The 22,747-nt window shown below is 35.5% G+C and overlaps 1 protein-coding gene across 3 annotated transcripts in view; it reads right to left on the bottom strand.

The window, feature by feature from the left end:
- RPS6KA6 (ribosomal protein S6 kinase A6) overlaps positions 1-22,747 on the bottom strand; it is a 144,974-nt gene that overhangs the window by 80,597 nt on the left and 41,630 nt on the right. For all 3 annotated transcript variants that reach the window (XM_070066736.1, XM_070066734.1, XM_070066735.1), the window contains 4 exons: positions 20,163-20,276; positions 12,445-12,526; positions 11,182-11,262; positions 9,597-9,676 (listed from right to left, as the gene is read on the bottom strand). In XM_070066736.1, coding sequence (XP_069922837.1) covers positions 9,597-9,676; positions 11,182-11,262; positions 12,445-12,526; positions 20,163-20,276 — 357 coding nt within the window. The remainder of the gene's footprint in view (positions 1-9,596; positions 9,677-11,181; positions 11,263-12,444; positions 12,527-20,162; positions 20,277-22,747) is intronic.

Below are 22,747 nucleotides of genomic sequence, written 5' to 3'. Positions count from 1 at the left end.
GTGAATATTGGGAAATGAGGAACAAATGAGGTATGTCCTAATATTGCCTTAGATTACTACCTGGAAAGAATTTCCAAGTGGTAATACAGGGAAGGCTGGAAAACTGCCTGAGTTCATAAGTGGCAGCCAAGAGTCTGTGAGAAGAAGGAAAACAGCATTCACAGGATAGAGTTCTGGAAAAGAGGGAATTACCCAGAGTGAATTCTAGAGATAAACTGCCTTAAGTATTCAGCAGACAAATGCTTAACACACGTGAATGAGGACACTGCCCTGAAGCACAAAAGAAAAAACAAGGACAGTAGGGACTAATCCATGGAACTCACAACTGGAATAGCTGTTGTTACATCTAGTGTGAGCACAAAAGCTAAGACACAAGGCATTAAATAGAGTAATCAGAAGGGTTTTAGTTCATAGCAGAGCAAAACTGACCACTAACTAAATGCTTTTCTGGTCTAGTCTAGCGTACCTTGAAAGTAAGACCAGAAAAGATCAACCTTATTCCACATCTAAGAACAAAGCTCATATTTACAAAAATATTAAAATAGTTACCACCTAATAAGGTAAATTTCACAATGTCTATCTTCCTATAAAAAATCTGCAGTCACAGATCTGAGAAAACTACTTGTACCCAGGAAAAGAAGAACCGTAAAGGATTAAAAGAAAGAATCCACTGAGCTCACAAAAGACTATGATAATTCCTGTTCATAATGGTCAGTAATAGCGAAAAATCTCATAATTCAAATCATGTTAAGTATTAAATAGGGGTCACCCTTCAAAACTTGGGCAAAGTTAACCCTAAATTAAGGCTTCGTTGGACCCATATGACAAAATTTTAAAAATAAGACTCGGAGGCCAACAATGTGCTGTAGCAGGTAAAGCCACCACCTGCAGGACTAGCATCCCATATGGGCATGAGTTCAAATCCTGGCTGCCAAGACACTCTGGGGGAAAAAAAAAAAACTAAATGAAAGATCTCCACGAGTGAGATCCCAGTGGAAAGAATGGGTCATCAAAGAAGGAGGTACCTTTCTCTGAAGAGACGAGAGAACTTCCACTTTGACCACGGCCTTGTCTAAATATGATCAGAGTCAGTGAACTCAGGGGGCTTCCATAGCCTTGGCAGCTCATGACAAGAGCCTAGGGTGATTACTGAGGCCATAAACAAGAGTGGCAATTTGTTAAGTCAATAACAGGAGTCACTGTGCACTTACTCCTCATGTAGGATCTTTGTCCTTAGTGTGCTGTACATTGAGATTTAATGCTATAACTAGTACTCAAACAATATTTTTCACTTTATGTTTCTGTGTGGGAGCAAACTGTTGAAATCTTTACTTAATGTATGCTAAACTGATCTTCTGTATATAAAGAGAATCGAAAATGAATCTTGATGTGAATGGAAGGGGAGAGGGAGTGGATAAGGGGAGGGTTGCGGGTTGGAGGGACGTTATGGGGGGAAGCAATTGTAATCAATATTCTGTACTTTGGAAATTTATATTCATTAAATAAAAGTTAAAAAAAAAAAACAAATCCTGGCTGCTCCACTTCTGATCCAGACCCCTGCTAATGCACCTGGGAAAGCAGTGGAAGATGGTTCATGTCCTTGGTCCCTTCACCCACATGGGAGACCAGAGGAATCTCCTGGAACCTGGCTTTGGATTGGCCCAGCTCCGCCCTTTGCAGCCATTTGCAGAGTGAACCAAAGGATGGAAGTTGTCAATTCTCTCTGTCTCTCTCTCTCTCTCTGCCTGTCTATAATTCTGCCTTTCAAATAACTAAAATAATAAAAAAGACTCAAAGTGATCAGAGTAGTTACAATAAAATTAACTGCATTCCAGAAAAATGTCAAAAACTATAAGAAAACAAAAGTATCTAGAGTGCAAGAAAAATAAATACTTAAGATTTATCATCCAACAAATGAGCATGCAAATATGCTTCCAGTGAAGCACAAAAGAAGACATTCATGGACAACACTTAAGCAAATAGGTATGACTGGGTTTTAATACAGATTTACTTATAAAATTAACACACAAAAATCAATAACCTTTGTTTACACAGACAATGCCATGGCTGAGAAAGAACTTCTAAGATCAATCCCATTCACAATAGCTAAAAAAAATTAAATACCTCAGAATAAATTTAACCAAGCATGTGAATGATCTTGAGGATGAAAATTATAAAACATTAAAGAAGGAAATAGAAGAGGGCACAAAAAAATAGAAAAATCTTTTAGGTTTGTGGATTGGAAGATTTAATATCATCAAAATATCCATACTACCAAAAGCAATTTATAGATTCTATGTGATCCCAATCAAAATACCAATGACATTATTCACCAATTTAGAGAAAATAATGCTAAAAATTATGGAAACACAAGAGAGTCTGAATAGCTAAAGCAATCTTCTACAGCAAAAACAAAGCCAGAGGTATCACAATACCTAATTCCAAGACATACTACTAAGGGGTAGTTATAATCAAAACAGCCTGATACTGATATAATAACAGACACATAGACCCAATGTAACAGAATATAAACTCCAGAAATAAATATATCTACCACCAACTTATCTGTGACAAAGGAGCTAAAATCAACCTCTGGAGCAAGGACAGTCTCTTCAACAAATGGTGCTAGGAAAACTGGATCTCCATGTACAGAAGTATGAAACAAGACCACTACCTTACACCTTAAACAAAAATCCACTCAAAATGGATCAAAGACCTAAATCTATGACCAGATACCAAAAAATTACTAGAAAACATTGGAGAAATTCTACAAGACATTGGCATAGCAAAGACTTCTTGGAAGAGATCCCAGAAGCACACTCAATCAAAGTCAAAATTGACAAATTGGATTACAGCAAGCTGAGAAGTCTCTGCACTACAAAAGAAACACTCAGCAACGTGAAGAGGCAACCGATAGGATGAAAGAAAATATTTACAAACTATGCAACTGATAAAGGATTAATATCCAAAATCTATAAAAAGCTCAAGGAACACAACAACAAAGAAAACAATCCAGTTAAGAAATGGGCAAATGACTTGGACAGGCATTTTTCAAGAGAGGAAATTCAAATGACCAACAGATATATGAAAAAATGCTCCAGATGACTAGCCATCAGGGAAATGCAAAACAAAACCAGAATGAAGTTTAACATCACCCCAATTAGAATGGCTCTCATACAGAAATCAACAAACAATAAATGCTGGTGAGGACATAGGGGAACAAGTACCCTAATCCACTGTTGGAGGGAATGTAAACTGGTGTAGTCACTGTGGAACACAGTATGGATGTATCATATGACCCAGCCATTCCACTCCTTGGAATCTACCCAAAGGAAATGAAATCATCATATGAAAGGGTTATCTGCACCCCCATGTTTATTACAGTTCAATTCACAATAGCTAAGATATGGAATCAACCCAAATGCCTGTCAGCTGATGACTGGATAAATAAATTATGGCATGTATAAACTATGGAATGCTACTAAGTGGATAAAAAAATGAAATCCTGTCTTCTGCAACAAAATGGATGCAACTGGAAACCATTATAGCTAGTGAAATAAGCCAGTCCCAAAAATACAAATGCAATATGTTTCCACTGATCTGTGGTAACTAATAGAGTATGTTCCTAAAATTGTATTTATGAAATACTTGAGTTTGTATACCTTGAATAAAAGCTTTCTGGGTTAAAAAAAAAAACAAATAAACAAAAAAGGAACCTTCCAATAAAAAAAGAAATGTATGACATTTGTATACCTTAAATAAAATTTTAAAAAATAAAATAAAAATTTAGTTATAAAGAAAAGCCACTGATCAAATTTGGCATAAAGATCATACTTTCATGATCTCAAGTTAAAAGACTGGTACCATAAACCCTAAAGAAACAACTAAAATCACACAAAAAAGTATTACAAATAATACTAACAACAGCAAACATGAAAATGAAATTGTGAAAAAATAATTAAAAAGAAGGTAAAAAAAGAACAAAACACGGAGAGACCAAAAAAAAGCAAGATGGTAAATTTAAACAAAATCAAAATAACAATTGAATTATATAAAATCTATGCCAACCAAAAAGATACAAATTTTCAGATTGAATAAAAGGTAAGGAAATTAGGGGTTGATGTCGAGGCAGTGGTTTAAGCCACTGCCTGCAACACCAACATTCCATATGAGCACCAATTCTAGTCCTGGTGTTCTACTTCCAATCTGGCTTCCTGCTAATGTGCTTGGGAAAGCAGCAGAAGATGGCCCCAAGTACTTGGCCCCCTGTTCCCACACAGAAGTTCTGAACAGAGTTCCAGGCTCCTGGCTTGGGCCTGGCAGTCAGGGCCATTTGGAGAGTGAACCAGTGGATGAAAGATCTCTCCCTCTCCCTCTCTGTATCTCCCTCTTGCTCTGTAATTCTCCATTTCAAATAAATAAGTATTTTTTCAAAAATTTAAAAGGTAAGGAAACTGCATATTGACACAATTAACACACATTAAAAATAACGACACAAATATATTAAAGTTAAAATCCAGAAAAAGGATATTTCAAATACTAATTTTTAAATTAAAAAACTGGAATTAACATATTAAAATCAAAGTAGATTTCAAAACAATGAAGAGATAGTCATCTCAGAATGATAAGAGTCAATTCAACAAGCGATAATAATAATCCTTAAAAGTATATATATAATCTAATAACAGAAGTTCTGAAATACATGAAGCAAAAATGGAATGACTGAAATTCTAAAAGAAATTTAGAAAACCTTAATTAAAGCCAAATGTTTTGATTTCTGTCTAAAAACTTGATAGAACAAGTAGGGAGAAAATTAGAAAGAAAATAGCAGCCTGAATACCATTACCAATCAATCGTATCTAATCGATCTTGACAAAACCTTCTACCATCCAACAACATAATATACAAGTGTGCCTATAACATTTACCAAGATTCATCATATTCTGAATCACAAAGTATAAGTAACTTTAAGATTATTCAAGATACACAAAGTATGCTATATGACCGCAATGACATCAAGTAGAAATAAATAATATAAAAATATCCAGAAAATACTCAAATATCTGTAAATTAAACAACATACCTCTAAACACCCAATGGAGTCAAAGAAATAAAAGAAATTAAAAAGTATATGTAACTGACAGAAAAAAAATACCACATACCAAAACTTGTAGGATGACACTAAAGTTAGGGAAGAATTTATAACACTATACACCCACATTAAAAAGAGAAAGGCCTCAAACCAATAACCGCATCTTCTTTCTTCAAAACCAGAAGGAAAAAAGCCAATAAAACACAAAATAAGCAGTATGAAATATTAAAGTAGAGAACAGTGAATAAGGAAAAAAATGTAATAGAGAAAAATGAATGAAACCAAATGTTGTTTCTTTGAGAACAGCAAAACTGATAAATCTCTAGGGACAATAAGTAGGCTAAAAAGAGAAGACGTAAATAACCAAAATAGGAATGAGAGTTACAACATCACTAATGATTCCACAGCTATAAAGAAGATAACAAGCAAATATGAATAATTTTATGCCTATACATTCAATAACCATTAAAAGACACAAGCTGACAAAGCTCATTCAAAAACAAAGATACTGGGGCACTGTGGTGCAGCGGGTAAAGCCGCTGACTGTAGTGCCGGCATCCCATATGGGCGCCAGTTTGAGTCCCAGCTGCTCCACTTCCAATCCAGCTCTCTGCTATGGCCTGGGAAAACAGTAGAAGATGGCCCAAGTGCTTGGGCCCCTGCCCCTGCATGGGAGACCTGGAGTAGGCTCCTGGCTTCTGCCTTCAGATCGGCACAGTTCCAGCCATTGCAGCCAATTGGGGAGTGAACAAGCAGATGAAGACCTCTCTCTCTCTCTCTCTCTGCCTCTCCTCTATCTGTGTTAACTCTTTCAAGTAAATAAATAAATCTTTAAAAAAAAAGATATTACAAAAGCCTTAGTTTTATAAGCATTACATAAATTAAATTTGTATTTAAATATGCTACCAAAAAGAAAATTTCAGACTCAGATGGCTTCACTGGTGAATTCTACGAATCATTTAGGATAATTTACACTGACTCTATACAAACTTCCAGAAAACTGAAGAGGAAAAAGCTCTACCCAATTCATTTTGTGATGCCAGAATTAATACCAAAATAGATAAAAATACAAGAAAGCTATAGTCAAATACTCCTTATTTCAATTGATGCAAAATTTCCTAACAAACTTTGTGTAAACTTCATCCAACAGTATATGAAATAGCATATCATGATTAATGGAGTTTATCCACAAGTGTGAGGTTAATTTAACACTGATGATCAATTGATGCCATTCACCTTATTAAAAGAATTAAGAAGAAAATACAAATTGAGTACTTCAAAAAGTTCATGGAAAACAGGATTAAAACATAAGTTGACTGTGGCACAAAAATTATGAAATCCAGGTTTTTCTCACAATATGCATTTTTCATGAACTTTGTAAAGACTCTCTTACACATGATTTTCAAAAAATTTTTCCACCAAAATAAACTTTAAAAAAATTTAGAGGCAGGCATTTGGCAGTGTTTAAGAGGACTCTGGAATGCCTGCATGCCATTCTGGAGTGCCTGGTTTCAAGTTCTGGCTTAACTTCCAGCTTTGGGCTAATGCACACCCTTGGGAAGCAGTAGGGTCTGCCTCAAGTACTTGGGCCCCTGTCACCCGTGTAAGAGACCCAAATTGAGTACTAGGCTTGTGGCTTCAGACTGGCCCAGCTCTAGCTGTTGTGGGCATTTAGGGAGTCAATTATTTTATGGAAGAGATCTCTTTCTGCCTGTCTCAAGTAAATAAATAAATATGGGTTTTTTTTTTCAATTTTATTTATTTGAGAGATAAAGAGACAAGATGTGAGCAGAGAGCACACTCACCTCCATCTGCTGGCTCACTTCTCAAATTCTTGCAAGGGCCAGAGCTTTGCCAGACCAAAGTTGGGATGTGGGAACTCAATTCAGGTCTCTCATGTGGATGGCAGGGACCAACCTGCTACCTCCCAGGATATGTATGCATCAGGACTAGATCTAGACACAGCAGGCATCCCAACTGGCATCTTAACCACTAGGCCAAACACCTGTCCCTAAAGTAACCTTTTAATTCTACTTTCCAAGAATTTTTTGAAGCCCCCTTATATGACTATCTTAGTAAACACAGAAAAAGCATTTGACAAAATCTAACACCCATATTTGACTTTTAAAATGTAACAGAAAGGAACATTGTCAACTCAAGAAAGGACATTTAAAAATGCCTATATTACCTTTATAATTTATGGTGAAATTATGCTTCCCCCTAAGATCAGAAACAAGGCAAGAATGCTCCCACCAATTCTAGTCAACATTGGACTGGAAGTTCCAGCTAGTGTGAAAAAATAAAAGAAATAAAAGATATCCATAACCAGAAAGAAGTAAAACTCCTTATTCACAGATAAGTAGAAAAGCCTTTGAAATCTGAACAAAAGATGCTAGAAATAAAAAGTAAATTTAGCTAGAATATGACACAAGCTCTACACATGAATGACTATTTTTCTCCCCAATTTGAAATTGATATTATGAAATCAATTCTATTTACAATAGCATTAAAAACTAGTTAAAGCTAACTCTGACAAAAGATGTGCAAGATATATACACTGGAAACAAAAAAAATGAGTGAAATTAAAGAAGATATAAATGGATTTAAAGACTCAATGTTGCTAAAATGTCAGATATCAGTAAACTAACCTATATATTTGATGTAATCTCAATCAAAATCTCAGCAGGTCTTTCTATAGAAAATGAATATTTGATTTTAAAATTAATATACAAATGCATATGACCTAAAAGAAAAATAACTTTCAGAGAAACAAAACTCAAGGAGTTTTACTACGTGACTACAAGACACATTATAAGGGTATGGTGATCAAGAAAGTGTGGTATTGTCATAAAGACAGACAAATGGATCAATGAACAAATATCCAGAAATAGACCTTCACATATACAGGCAATTGACTTTCAACAAAAATGCAAGGTTATTCAGAGTAGAAAGGATAGTTTTTTCCCATGATGATACTAGAGCAACTGGATATTTATATGTAAAAAAATGAGTGTCAATATACATCTATAACCATGTACTGAAATGAACTCAAAATGAATCAGAAACCTCAATGTAAAACCTAAATCACAAAACCTCTAGAATACATGGGAGCAACTATTTACCTAGGATTTGGCAAATATTCCTTAAATAGGATACTAAAATCACAATTAATAAATAGAAGAAAAACCTAAGAATCATATTACATCAAAATAAAGAACTGCAACTTTTCAGAAGATACTGTTAAGCAAATGAAAAGACAAACCATATACCAGAAGAAAATATTTGTAGACATCATATATGATCAAGGACTCACAGTCAATATATATAAGCAATCTCAAAACTCAATAAGAAAATAAACAATCCAATAAAAATGAGCAAAAGATTGAAACAGTTTACAAAAGAAGATGGATGACAAATAAATGCATGAAGAGATGCTCAATATCATTAATCACTGGTGTGATGCAATCCAAAACCACATTAAGATACAACTACACACTTAATCAGATGTCCAAAATTTTAAATAGGATGACCATACCAAGTGTTGGTAAGGGTGTGGAGCAACTCAAACTCTCATCGCTGCTAGTGGGAATGTAAAACTTACAAAACCACTTTGGAAAAGAGCTTAGCAGTGTCTTTAAACGTTAAAACGTACACCTACCATATGACATACACAGTTACTATTCTCCTAGGTATTTTCCCATGAAAAATGAAAACATTTGTCCATACAATCACTTGAACATAAATGTGTACAGCAGCTTTACTGGTAATATCTAAAAACTGCAACCATTCAAACATCTATCAACAGGTGAATCCATAACAAATTATGGTAAAACCATACAACTGATAATACTACAAAGTAATAAAAATGAATGAACTACACTGATAAATACAACAACATGGATGAATCTCAAAATAATTATGCTGAGTTAAATAAGCCAAGCAAAAAAATGAATATATACTTTTCTATATAAACTTCTACAAAATGCAAACCAAACAGTAACAAAAAGCAGATTCAGTGGGGTTAGAGCAGAAGGCAGCATTACAAAGGGACACAAGAAAACTTTTACACTAATTATTTTTATTGTAATGATGGTTTCAGTTATATAAAAATGCCAAAATATATCAAATTGTGTATTTTAAAATATGTGTTTACTGTATGTCAATTTTAACTCTATAAAGCTATATTTTAAATGACTAAATTAAATACTCTTCTCAGAGGCATTTAAGTAGCTTGAGTAGCCAAAGTCCTAGGCTTGTCCATATCTACTTCATCCAGTTATTCATATTATTATTGTGTCTAAGAGAATAATGAGAAGCACACTGAGTTAATCTCAATAACAAGTAGACAGAAAATGCCATTAATTTGGTACATCATTAAATTCCATGCAATGAAATAAGCAGAATAATTATTTAAAATTTCTATAGGAAAAATGTAATTAGCCAAAAAATGATTTTTTCTTAGCTTTGCTTCAGTAAAACAAAGTAAAAATTTACAAATACTCACTTCTTTGGATAATCTTGTGAAGACATCTCCTCCCCTGAGAAAATCCAGTATTAAATACAGCTTCCCTTCAGTCTGAAAGGCTAATTAGAAATTAGAATGTAGTAACAGAACAATATTAAAGGCTTAAAAAGCTTAGTATACATTTTAATTACTGTATCTGTTTAGGATTTTATCACTAAATACTATAAAGCAATTAAGCATTTACTCACTTGATTCATTATTGGTTAACATTATCTCAAAATTAAATTGTCTAATCCAGTGTTGGAATAAATGTAAACCCCGTCCCAGAACATAATCAACCTTGCATGTGGCTGTACACAGAAACCTCAGCCACCACAAAGTTTCTGATTTATGAAGTAGCTTGTCCTACCACAGTTGTCTGAACTTTACTTCACAACCACCTATTGAAAGTCTTGTAATTTTATACAGCTCAATAATAATGCCACCTCCTCTATTAAGTTTTTCAGGATTTCTTTCTTTGCACATTTCCTTACAGCATCATTACCTCTTTCCCCATCTAAATTACATGCTACTATTTTGATTTTGTTGTACTTTACTTATGCCTTTCTTATTGCTATGCCATATTGATTCATATAATTAATTCATTTACAAATGAATTAATTGTTCTTACTGATTATAAATTTCTTGAGGTCAGAAATTATTCTACTTCTATAGCCCACTGCATTTAATACAGTATTTTGTACATGACAGGTGTTTACCAATTGATGACATACTGGAGATTCAAATATGTCTTTACAGACTACTACTTTTACTCCATTAGGGTAACAAGGAGTTAAAAAATGGGTGGGAATTTCTTTACAGGTGTTAAAGATATAACTGGGTACATATTTTTGCATACTATTGGTCAAAATTACACTAAATAAAATCAATAGTTGCTTTTTTAAATCTAGAAAATTTAAAGTGATATAGAAGACTGTATATATCTAGATAGATAATATATCATTATTCTGTATAGTCTCTCCATACACACACACACACACACACACACACATCCCAAACACACGTATACGGAGAGAGAAAAGTAAATGTTGAGTGTGTGATTTTAGTTCCCAGGGAAGGATTACTGCATAATTTCATCCATATATTAAATTAACAACACAAGCATGATTCAAATTCAAAATGTCTGAGGCCAAAGTTCACGCTCTTTCTATTATACCTACTGCTTAACTGCTATTCCTCTCCACTTAATTCTAAAAAAAAAATTCAAACAGACTAATATAACTACATGGTCCTCTTAAACAGAATCAGGAAATAAGATCAATATGGTCATTATGAAAAAACACCCAATTGTGTATAACAGTTGTTTTTAGCCTAAGATCACTGAAGTACAGCCTAGCGGAGTAAAGAAATACTACCAGATAACTAAGATACTATCTTGTTTCCTTAGAGAAGTTAATTAATTTAGACAAATGAAGGAAATAAAACTAAAAGCTAGGTATTGATACTTACTTCAAAGACATTTTATACAGCTTAATATATTAAGAGAGCTTTACTTATTTATTGCAAGAATTTTCTTTGAAAAGAAACGTTAATTCTCTAATCCCATAAATAAAAGATTACATACCATAGTGCAATTTGACAATAAATGGATGATTTACTTCCACAAGTATATCTCTTTCCATCTTTGTCCGAACTCTGTCTCGAACTAAAAATTACATAATATATTACTGTAGTACCTAATTGCAGTAAAGATCTCATTAATAATATACCAATAAAATATAAAACGCAACCTCAAAAGCGCCTAAACTTATAGTCTACATATTCTTGGACAATAATTACATTCTCAAAAAGTCAGCAAATTCAGTTTAGATCTAGAGATGGGTTAAAGTGACATAAACAGGTATTTGGTTAATAACAATTCTAGTTTTTAATAGTTCAAATGCACAAATGAGTATAGTTTATTACAATTTTAAGTTCAGTTTAAAATAAATGAAATATGTCATTTTTTTCTAGCATTAAATTTTTACCAGGGTACATTCTCATTAAATTAGGCATATGGAAGAATCAGTGTTGTGGTGTAGCGGGTTAAGAAACTGTCTGCAATGCCAGCATCCCATTTGGGCACTAGTGTCTGTCCTGGCTGCTCCACTTCTGTTCCATCTCCCTGCTAATGCACCTGGGAAAGCAGACACAGATGGCCCAAGTGCTTGAGTCCCTACCATCCATGTGCAAGACCTGCAAGAAGCTCCCTGATAATTTGGGAAGTAAACTAGCAGATGGAAGACCACCCCCACTCTGTGTGTGTGTGTGTGTGTGTGTGTGTCTCCCTCTCTCTACCTCTGCCTTTCAAATAAATAAATCTTTAAAAAAAATTAAGGCGTATGCCAATATCAGACCTAGATATATCACTTACTGGCTAGAAAACTCTAACAACTGTTGATGCTAACAAAATCTCTATTTACTTTATATAAGCAATACACAGCATATTTTTTAAAGATTTATTTTTATTTTATTTGAAAAGCAGAGTTACAGAGAGAGAGAAAAAAGATACAGAGAAAGAGATCTTACATGCATTAGTTCACTCCCCAAATGGCCACAACAGCCGGGGCTGGGCCAGGCCAAAGCCAGGAGCCAGGAGCTTTTTTCAGGTCTCCCAGATGGATACAGGGACCCATGGACTTGGGCCATCTTCTGATGCTTTCCCAGGCACATTAGCAGGGAACTGGATCAGAAGTGGAGCAGCTAGGACTCAAACCAGCGCCTGTATGGGATGCCAGTGTTGCTGGTGGCAGCTTAACTCACGCAGCCACAATACTGGCCCCACAGCATTTTTTTATATAATAAGCTTTCCCAAATTCTATTTTAATAAACTCTTCTAATTTTCTACCTTTTAAAGAAGCCTTTTTTAACACCTTCATTGCATAGAGCTGCCCAGCATCAGGACCAGTCTTCTTTCTAACAAGAAAAACCTAATAGGGAAATGAAAATAATAAAAATCACATTTCAAGTCATTCTTGCTCAAGCCAAGCACACTAGCAGACACCTATGCCCTCGCATGCTATAAAGATATATCTTCCTCCATAAATTATACTATAATTCATAGCTGTAGTTAATATTTTCTCACTTTCTCATTCGTTCAGTAAATCACTCTACATATACATAGCATTTTAGAGAAGAAAATGTGTAAAAATAGATGACAAAGTCCTGAACTCTACAAAGCTTGTGGTATGAGAGGTAAATAACTTAATGAAAGATTAATTTGAGCTAAAGATCTCCTTTTAAGACCCAAATCCATTTTTGTTATCTTAATGAATAGGAAACAAATGTTATAACTATGAATTTGACGTGTTCATTTCTATCTTACTAGTTCATTTAGGAAGTTATCAGGCATTTTGATTTCCCAATAAGATACTTCAGTTCTCTACCATGTAAAACAAGTGGCAAATTATTTTAATTTTAAAAGGTTGAATTCTATCTAAAGTTACTAAGTGAGCATTAAGTAATATGTCATTTTTCAACCTGCGATAGTGGCTTATGAAAAGCTAAAAAGTCTTTACAAGGCCTCAGTTATGAAGAATCTATGAATATAGTTTTACAAGATCTATTCATTAGGAAAGAGCCATTTCATTCTTTAATTAGTAATACTGTTCTCTGCCTCAATCTGTTACCCCCGATCCTAACAAGTTCTAATGAAATGTTGCTTCAATTCAAAAAGGAACTAAGTGGCTGGCGCCGTGGCTCAATAGGCTAATCCTTCGCCTGCGGTGCAGGCACACCGGGTTCTAGTCCTGGTCAGGGCACCAGATTCTGTCCCAGTTGCTCCTCTTCCAGTCCAGCTCTCTGCTGCGGCCTGGGAAGGCAGTGGAGGATGGCCCAAGTCTTTGGGCCCTGTACCCGCATGGGAGAGCAGGAAAAGCACCTGGCACCTGGCTTCGGATCAGCGTGGTATGCCAGCCACAGCACGCCAGCCGCAGAGGCCATTGAGGGGTGAACCAATGGAAAAGGAAGACCTCTCCCTCTGGCTCTCTCTCTCACTGTCTACTCTGCCTGTCAAAAAAAAAAAAAAAAAGGAACTAAGTAACTAAGTTATTCACATAAAACTGCAAATGGGGGGACTGTTAAGTAATTGCTGCTGCTTTTTCAAGGTATAGCTCAAAATCTTTTATTCCACATCTTCCATGTGATAATTATGCATCAGCAAACTGGGGAACAGAGGAGTTGATCCAAAATCTCTAACATAATTTTTGCATCATTTAACATATTCACCTATTAAATGATCAATGACTCACCTATCTATATCCTATACTTCATGCAACCTCTGCTTTCTTCTTTCCTGAAAGTGAATCTTTAGATCAGACCTAAACTAACTTAGAGTTTTCCCCAGTGGGCAGTACTTCTCACATGTTCTGTGAGGAAAAATGAGTACTTTTTTTCTTTCTCTCAATGTACTGTAGGTCATACTTTCATAAAACATAATTAAAAAAACAAAATTAAAGTCACATAAAATACAGTATTTTTAAACTAAGAGATTCCACAAACATAAAATTACTCCGTCAAACTGCTACAAAATTTTCTAAAGGCTTACTCTTAGTTTTGAACATTTCTCCCAGTGAACCAGTAACAGTTCATACTATACTTGGAGTAGACTAATCAAGAGTTCACACATTAACAAGTAGTTGCTTTTTGCAATATAAAGCTATCTTTGAAGAAAAGATGAGTTCAAGGTTTGAACCAAATCATACATTTTGCATTCAACACAAATAATTCTGTACTAAAAGGATTAACAGATTAAAACTACCATCTTTTGTCCCTTACTTGTCATAGATCTAGTCTGAACTCCAAGCAAATGTCCCTAAATAATTTAGAACCCTGAAATAATGTGGGTCTTTACCATAGAAGATTTCAATGGCTTTAATCCATGGTGTTATTTTTACTACACTTAAATTTGGAAAGGATATTCCTAAAAGCACAAAGTTTTTCACTAATCAAAGGTTCAAATTTAACATACCCATAGCCTACCCTCAGTGTCCTTTAGAATGGAGGCATTAGAAAATAAAGGTCTTATAAATTAACAGTGCTAAATCTGGCTTTTTAATCACAGAAGTATACCATATGAACTGAATTAGATAGAATATATATACAAACCAGATTACCATGGGACACTAAATATCATATAATACATATTGATTAAGCTACAGAAGCTACAACCCGAGATACATATTTATTCATCTATTTTTACAAGTTTTCATTTATTGGCAGACTGGTACATGTTTGTATAGATTATTTAAGAGGCAGTAGATTAGCAGTAGATTAAACGAGCTGCCTCACCACAAAAAAAATCTTCAAAACTAAGCAAATGGGGCCGGCGCCGCGGCTCAATAGGCTAATCCTCTGCCTGCGGCGCCGGCACACCGGGTTCTAGTCCCAGTTGGGGCTCCGGATTTTTCCTGGTTGCCCCTCTTCCAGGCCAGCTCTCTGCTGTGGCCCGGGAAGGCAGTGGAGGATGGCCCAAGTGCTTGGGCCTTGCACCCCATGGGAGACCAGGAGAAGCACCTGGCTCCTGCCTTTGGATCAGCGCGTTGCGCCGGCCGCAGCGCGCCAGCCGTGGCGACCATTGGAGGGTGAACCAATGGCAAAAGGAAGACCTTTCTCTCTGTCTCTCTTTCTCACTATCCACTCTGCCTGTCAAAAAAAAAAAAAAAAAAAAAAAAAAAAAGCTAAGCAAATGGCATTAACACTAAGTACCAGCTCAGTTTTTCCTCAATTTTACTGATAAGGTCAAATTAATGCAGATAACCTACTAACCTACCTTACAGTTTTTCTCATAATCACAATGATAATAAACAAGTAAGAGATCTACCTTGTTTCTCTCAGGAAAGCAATTCTAAACCTTTCTTGTCTCAGAAATCTTTCATAATCTTAAAAATTACTGAAGACTTACATCTATGGATATTTACCATATTAGAACTAAAACAGAAAAATTAAGAAGTAAAAATAAATCTAATTTAAGAATTAAAAATAATCTAATGTTTTTATGAAGATAATTTTATTTTCTAAAGTTTAAAAAAATTAATGAAACGAATGACACTGATGTACATTCTTGCAAATTTCAAGTATCTGGTTTAACGGAATACAACTGGATTCTCATCTCTGCCTCTACATTCAATCTGTTGCAATTAAGTTGCAATTAAGTTGTTTTGCTTCTGAAGTATAAGTAGAAAATCAGGCCTGATAGGGTATGATTTGAAAAACAGAAGGAGTATTTTAAGAGTTTTTCATACAACTGTGGATACTCTTTTATATAACATCACAACTGGACAAAAGTTCATCACAATAGAGAATCTGAAACTTACCAATTAACTTGTCCATCTGCTGTAATTCAAAAATCTGTTGATCTACCCTGTACTTTGAATGGCTTTTATTCCCAGGGAGGATCAGATACATATCATGCATTGGTCAACTTAAAAAAACTGATTCACTTAGTTATGCAGATATTCCAAATGATAAAACAACCATATCATCAGAAAAGTCTTTATTAAGAAGATGTCATATTCAAGGTACCAAATTAAAATTTTCCAAAATTTATTTTTTTGCTTTAAATCTTTCATTTTTTTATGAAGTAACAGGTTCACTTTATTCATTTTTCATAAAACATATATAAAGTACCCAAGTCTAAGTAACTGTAGTTTTAGTAATTTAAGTAAAAATGGTGATACATGATAAAAGTGACTATTTCAGCTCAACACTTAAAGCACACAAGTTTTCTGACTTGAAAAAATCATTTTATTTTGTTTTAAAGCTAAATTGCTTTATGTGTACTTGAATATTAAAAATAAGTATATCTGAGAGCTGAGATTTAGTAAACTCAGTAACTGTTAATACCTTATCAAAGACATTGTAAGTGTGAGGCAAGGAAGAATACAATGATTACTGGTACTATTTGGAGTCATTGCCTTTTCACTGTGCTAAGCAGCCAGCAGTTGAACAAACAATGTCTTAGGATTACTATGAAACATATATGACCTGATGACTCCTTAAAAGGGGGTATATCATAATATATTCAGATCACACATGAAAAACCACTTGAAAAACACAATCCTTAGTGGGTATGAGGAAAAAAAAAAAGGACAAAAGGAGGCAATCAAGGAAGAAAGGGACAGGCTTTCAGGAAGACACTCTTGCAAAAGCAGCCATTTTTTCCAAGTCCTAACACTCACCAGTTCCCAATAAGGCATCTAAATGAAGCCATCACTCATAGTCTACAGAAATAATCATTTATTTGCTCATCATGTGATTATGATTTTTCCCCAGGTCTAACTTTTCTAGCACAAGAAAACATCACCTCTCTCTACCCTCTTCCCTAAATCAACTAAACAAGTAGCTGCATAGCTTCAAACTACTACACCTAAAATCATATCTATCCTAATAGAAGAGGCTTCTTTTCTATCCTGATAGTTTCCCATAAGGGAAACTGTCTAGAAGAGAAGTGAATGGGTTATAACAATACACTTTTCTCTCAATCAGATGGATCTTTATATTTTCTTATTAAAAGTATGCAATAAGCATGTGTTGAAGTGAACTGGAAGATCACATACCTTAAACTGCTGATTGAAAAGAAAGGATCAATTTGAAATTTTAAAATACAAGCACATATTTTTAAAACTATTACTTGGTAGTTGATCAATTATCTGCACAAAGGTTCAATATTTTCAAAAACTCATTTTTAAGTCCTATAACTTTACTATCACAAAAGTAAAACATAGTCTTTTGTAATAATCCATGAATGTTGAAGTACATGCCTTATATAAAAATGATTTGGCATATGATATATAAGGAAGGCTACTCTGACAATTTAAAACACGTTTTCATGTATTTTACTTGACTATGTCTTAAAACAATTAACATAAGTTGTTTGCTATACCACTTTTCAACCCATACATTAGTGATCACTAATAGCATTATTCTTGGTGTGTTTAGTAGAGAATTTTATATACATCTTTCATGATGATAATGTATGCTCTTTAAAATATAATTTTAATATACTTTAGTAGAGTCTCTCTCCCCATCTAATAAAGACTACAAAGGTACTTAATGTAACAAGGTTTTATGAGCTAAAATCCCATTTTTTGAATTTTAACAATGGAACCTTTGCAGAAAAACTTAAAGACTCTGCAGCCCAAGTTTCTTGGAATGGCTCCTACACTTATCTGATTCATAGCCTTGGCCAAATTCCTGAATAGGTTCAGCATATAACAAGTCACACCTACACAATGCCTACACAAATGATGTAATACTGACAAGCAAGTATATTCACATCCTAGGGAGCAAAAAAAAAAAATCCCCCCCAAAAAAGAAACAAAGACACCTCCTTAATATTTGGTTGATGAGCTGCATAAAGATATGCATATTATTATATTCTGCATTTTATTATTAAAAATTCTCAAAAAAGATTTCAGGGATATCCTTGCTAATCCAAAGTCCATGCATAAACAAAGCTGTGTGTTTCCTGAATTTAAGCACTAAAGTGACAACTGGTCAGCATGTTGCTACCTTTAATGTAAAGATCCTACAGAAAACAATTTTTCATTATGCTATATATAATACAAATAGTCCCTTTATAAAGACCAATGACAATCTGGCATTGTGGCATAGTGGGTTAAGCCATTGCCTGCAATGCCAGCATCACATATGAGTGCTGGTTCAGGTCCCATCTGCTCCACTTCCTATCCAGCTCTCTACTAATGTGCCTGGGAAAGCAGCAGAGGACAACCCAAGTGCATGGGCCTCCCTGCATCCATGTGGGAGACCTGGAAGCAATTTGTGGCTCCTGGCTTTGGCCTGGCCCAGTCCCAGCCATTGTGACCATTTGGAGAGTGAACCAGTAGATGAAAGATCTCCCTCCTACCTTGTAACTATGCCTTTTAAAATAAAGAAATCTTAAAAAAAAAAAAAAAGACCAATGACAGAAATTTCTCTGATCTGCTTGATCTGTTTCCACCTTACAGATACTGCCAACAATCATACACCTAAATATATCTGCTTCTTTATAACAGCTGCCAGAAAACTTAAGTATTCATTTTTGGCCCATTTCTGGAAGACTTTTAGGTCTTTATGTCATGCATTTGTGAAAAACAGGTGTAAGCCTGGCTTTATCTAATCTTTCTTGCTGTAATATTCTGATCTTTGCCACTTGATTTTATTTTATTTAGTATTCATCTATGAAAGCCTTAAATCCTTTCTGAAACAAAGATATAAATAAATAAGTATATATATGAATATATACATCAAGTGACAAAAATTAATTTTAAAGGCTGAAATGTTCTCCTGGTGAGACATTACTTAGGTAAAATATTTAAGCATGTATACATTTGGGGTATAAAAGACCTTCATCTCTGTCCTTCTAAACCTAATACTATAAAACAGCTATATAGTATAAAATAATTAGAATATTGTACCTTTAGAAACTATATAAAATAAAGGTGAAAAGCATCCGTATGCCACTTTCCTGTTAACATTTATAAATACCTACCACCACCACCACTACCAATTTATTAAGTTATTCTAGTTTTTCTGTCCCAGCATACTGTTTTAGTCCTACATCTTGTACCAATTCATTGCCAAGTCATAGCTCATCTGAGTTTGTCTTTTTGTGTCCTTAAAATGTTTTTATAGTTTATGTGTGTTCTAAATCACACAAATATCATATTACCTTAAGACAATTTCTATTTTATATTCAGCAATACTGCTTACACAACCTGTTGTGCACACCCTGAGTCCTCCATATACGTCTTTATTTAAAAATGTTCCATAGCACCATAAATAATCACTGCTCAGTTGCCTTATTTTTCTCTTTTGAAACTAGACCTTGGCTATACTGAAATAAGCAGCTTTTCCTTAACGTTCTCCCCTTAAATTGCTGTTTTCCTAAAGATCATTACTTAACATGTATATTCAATAATTTTCATATCTTAGATGTAAGTTATAAAAGGTCAGCAATCAAACTTACATACTTCTTTTCCAAGAACTATTAAGCAATTAATAAACTACTCTGATAAAGAGTATGAGTTAACCTTTTTCAATTTTGCTTTTTCCCTTGAAATTTTCTCTCCTTGAAGGCAGCAGTTTCACATAATCCACAGCGTACCTAGTACCTACACTTGTGCTACTTTATACACCCTTTTCCTACTTAGCTTTCACAGATAATAGATTAGTTCATGAATTAAGACACAAATTTTGACTTCTTGGCTAGAGCTAAGAAATGTAGATGAAATCACCAGAACAAGTTATATTCATAGCAGCATGTGAACAGGGAGAGTACTTTTTACAAAAATCATACTTAGATTTAGGTAGCTTATGAAGAGCATGCTATATTTTTCCTAGAGAAACTGGTAAGCCCAGGGGATTGAAAAAAACCTTGGCTGTTATAGGGAAGTATAAAGAAATGAGAATAAAAGTACAGCAAAAATGAATAAAATTAAAGAGTTACCTTTGTGTGCATCCTTTGAGAAGTTTAGAGATGGCACATTTATCAGATTTCTATGTACAGGTATTCTTTTTTGTTAAATGTTCAGAAGAGATGCAAATGTGGAGGAAATTATCCATTACCTTTCCAAATGATCCCTGACCAAGCACCTTGAGCAGCTCAAACTGTGCAGGATCTGCTTTCTCATATCCTTCTTTAACGTGATGAGTAATAGGGATTTCTTTAACATCTTCATCCTGTAAAAAGAAATCCAAACAATACTCAAATCTTTTTCCACTCAAAACCAGAAATCCTGAAATATCCAACTCCCTCAATCTAGCACACAGTTTTATGGCCTCCTCCTAGTACTCCCATGCCTGTTTTCTAACATATGCAGAGATACTACCACCAACTTTTCCTAGAAGCATGTAAAATAAAATCTATGCTTCAGCTATCTCAACTAGGTAACCATATAAAATTGTTAACAACTAAGAGCTGAAGACCCTCACCATTGAAGTAGAGGCACAGAATGCTAAGATAAAAACTTGTGAATTAATGTGGGTAATGGCAAAAAGTGTAACCCTCAAGAGCTCTTTTTTATGATGGTAAAGCATATATATAGCCGTTCAGATGATCTCAATTTTGTTAGCAACATCCAAAGCATCATAATCAGGAGCCAGCCAAACATAGGCCTTCTTCATTCCATCGGTCTGATCAGGATGTTGACATTGGCCACATCAATGTCACAGTGTTTCTTCACAGCCTGTTTGATGTGGTGCTTGCTGGCCCTGACATTCACAATGAACACCAATGTGTTGTTGTGTTCTATCTTCTCCATCGCCTGCTCAGTGGTCAGGGGGAATTTGACAATGGCATAGCAGTCAAGCTTGCTTCTCCTGGGGGTGCTCTTCTGAGGATAATTGGGCTGCCAGAAGAGACACAATGTCTTGGGCCACCAGAATGAGGGTGACCATGAAGATCTTCGTGTGTGTGTGGCTGTGGATACCTTTCAGCACTTTAAAAAAAAAAAAAAAAAGATTTATTTTATTTATTTGAAAGACAGAGTTATTGAGAGAGATAGAGACAGAGAGAGAGGTCTTCCATCCGCTGGCTCACTCCCCAGATGGCCACAGCAGCCGGAGCTGAGCCAATCCGAAGCCAGGAGCTTCCCCCAGGTCTCCCACGTGGGTGCAGGGGCCCAAAGACTTGGGCCACCTTCTACTGCTTTCCCAGGCCATAGCAGAGAGCTGGATTGGAAGAGAAGCAGCCAGGACTAGAACTGGCACCCATATGGGATGCCGGCACTTTAGGCCAGGGCTTTAACCCGCTGCGCCACAGCACCAGCTCCAGCACTGTCTTCATAACCTTCAAAGACTGCTTTGGCTTTGGTTTTGGCTTTGGGAGGAGCAGTAGCTTCCTTCTTCACATTTGGCACCATCTTGGTAAAAAATTTCAAGAGCTCTTTTAAATAGTATTTCACTATATCTTTTAAATATTTAAATGTGCGACTAACCAGAGAGGGAGAAACTAGCATAGATTTAAAATAATTTATAGAAAAACTGGCATAGATTAAAAATAATTTACAGCTACGGCCAGAATCGTGGCTCACTAGGCTAATCCTCCGCCTGTGGCGCCGACACCCCAGGTTCTAGTCCTGGTTGCCCCTCTTCCAGTCCAGTTCTCTGCTGTGGCCCGGGAAGGCAGTGGAGGATGGCCCAAGTGCTTGGGCCCTGTACCCGCATGGGAGACCAGGAAGAAGCAGCACCTGGCTCCTGGCTACAGATCAGCACAGCGCGCCAGCTGCAGCACACCAGCCGTAGCAGCCATTTGGGGGGTGAACCAACAGAAAAGGAAGACATTTCTCTCTCTCTCTCTCTCTCTCTCTCTCTCTAACTCTGCTTGTCAAAAAAAATAATTTATAGCTCTACTTTAGTTGAAATTTTGTATAGAAATTATACAATTTCCGGGGCCAGCACTGTGGCGTAGCGGGTAAAGCTGCCGCCTGCAGAGCTGGCATCCCATATCACCGGGGTTCGAGACCCAGCTGCTCACTTCCGATCCAGCTCCCTGCTGATGGCCTGGGGAAGATGGCCCAAGTATTTGGGTCTCCATCACCCACGTGGGCGACCTGGATGAAGCTCCTGGCTTCAGCCTGGCCCAGCACTGACCACTGTGGCCATCTGGGGGAGTGAACTAGTGGATGGACGCACACCCGCTCTTTCTCTACACCTCTCTGTAACTCTGACTTTCAAATAAATAAATAAATCTTTAAAAAAAAGAAATTATACAATTTCCTACCACCTGGGTCAAGCAGAAAAGAAGCTACCCAAGGAGCATTTCTGTCCCTTGATACCAGACTTCTCTCAACTGTGAAAACTAAACTCAAATGAGGTGTGATTCAAGTCCTTAGAGAAGCACAGCAGTGAGATGAAAAGAAAAACCTTAGCTATATTACATATCACAAAATAACAGAGCTAAAAGGGAGATCTTATCAAATACTCTGACTATATAAAAGACAAAAGAGATCTACAGAATTTAAGTTCCCATGATTAGTTAATCACGGTGTCTAGAAGTCTTGACAGTTTTCTATTATACCATATTTATTCAGGTCTGTATGCTAAAAATGTTCTCAATCCTTTCACCCTTCAATTAACTGATTAGTCAATGGGTAACTGTGGCCAAAGTAGACAAAGTATGGTTCAAAAAGTATGGAACTAAAATAGTTTCC

This window comes from Oryctolagus cuniculus, chromosome X (genome assembly GCF_964237555.1).
Source record: "Oryctolagus cuniculus chromosome X, mOryCun1.1, whole genome shotgun sequence".
NCBI lineage: Eukaryota > Metazoa > Chordata > Mammalia > Lagomorpha > Leporidae > Oryctolagus > Oryctolagus cuniculus.
Note: the sequence above shows the minus strand (reverse complement) of the source record. Positions and strands in the feature narration are given on the sequence as shown.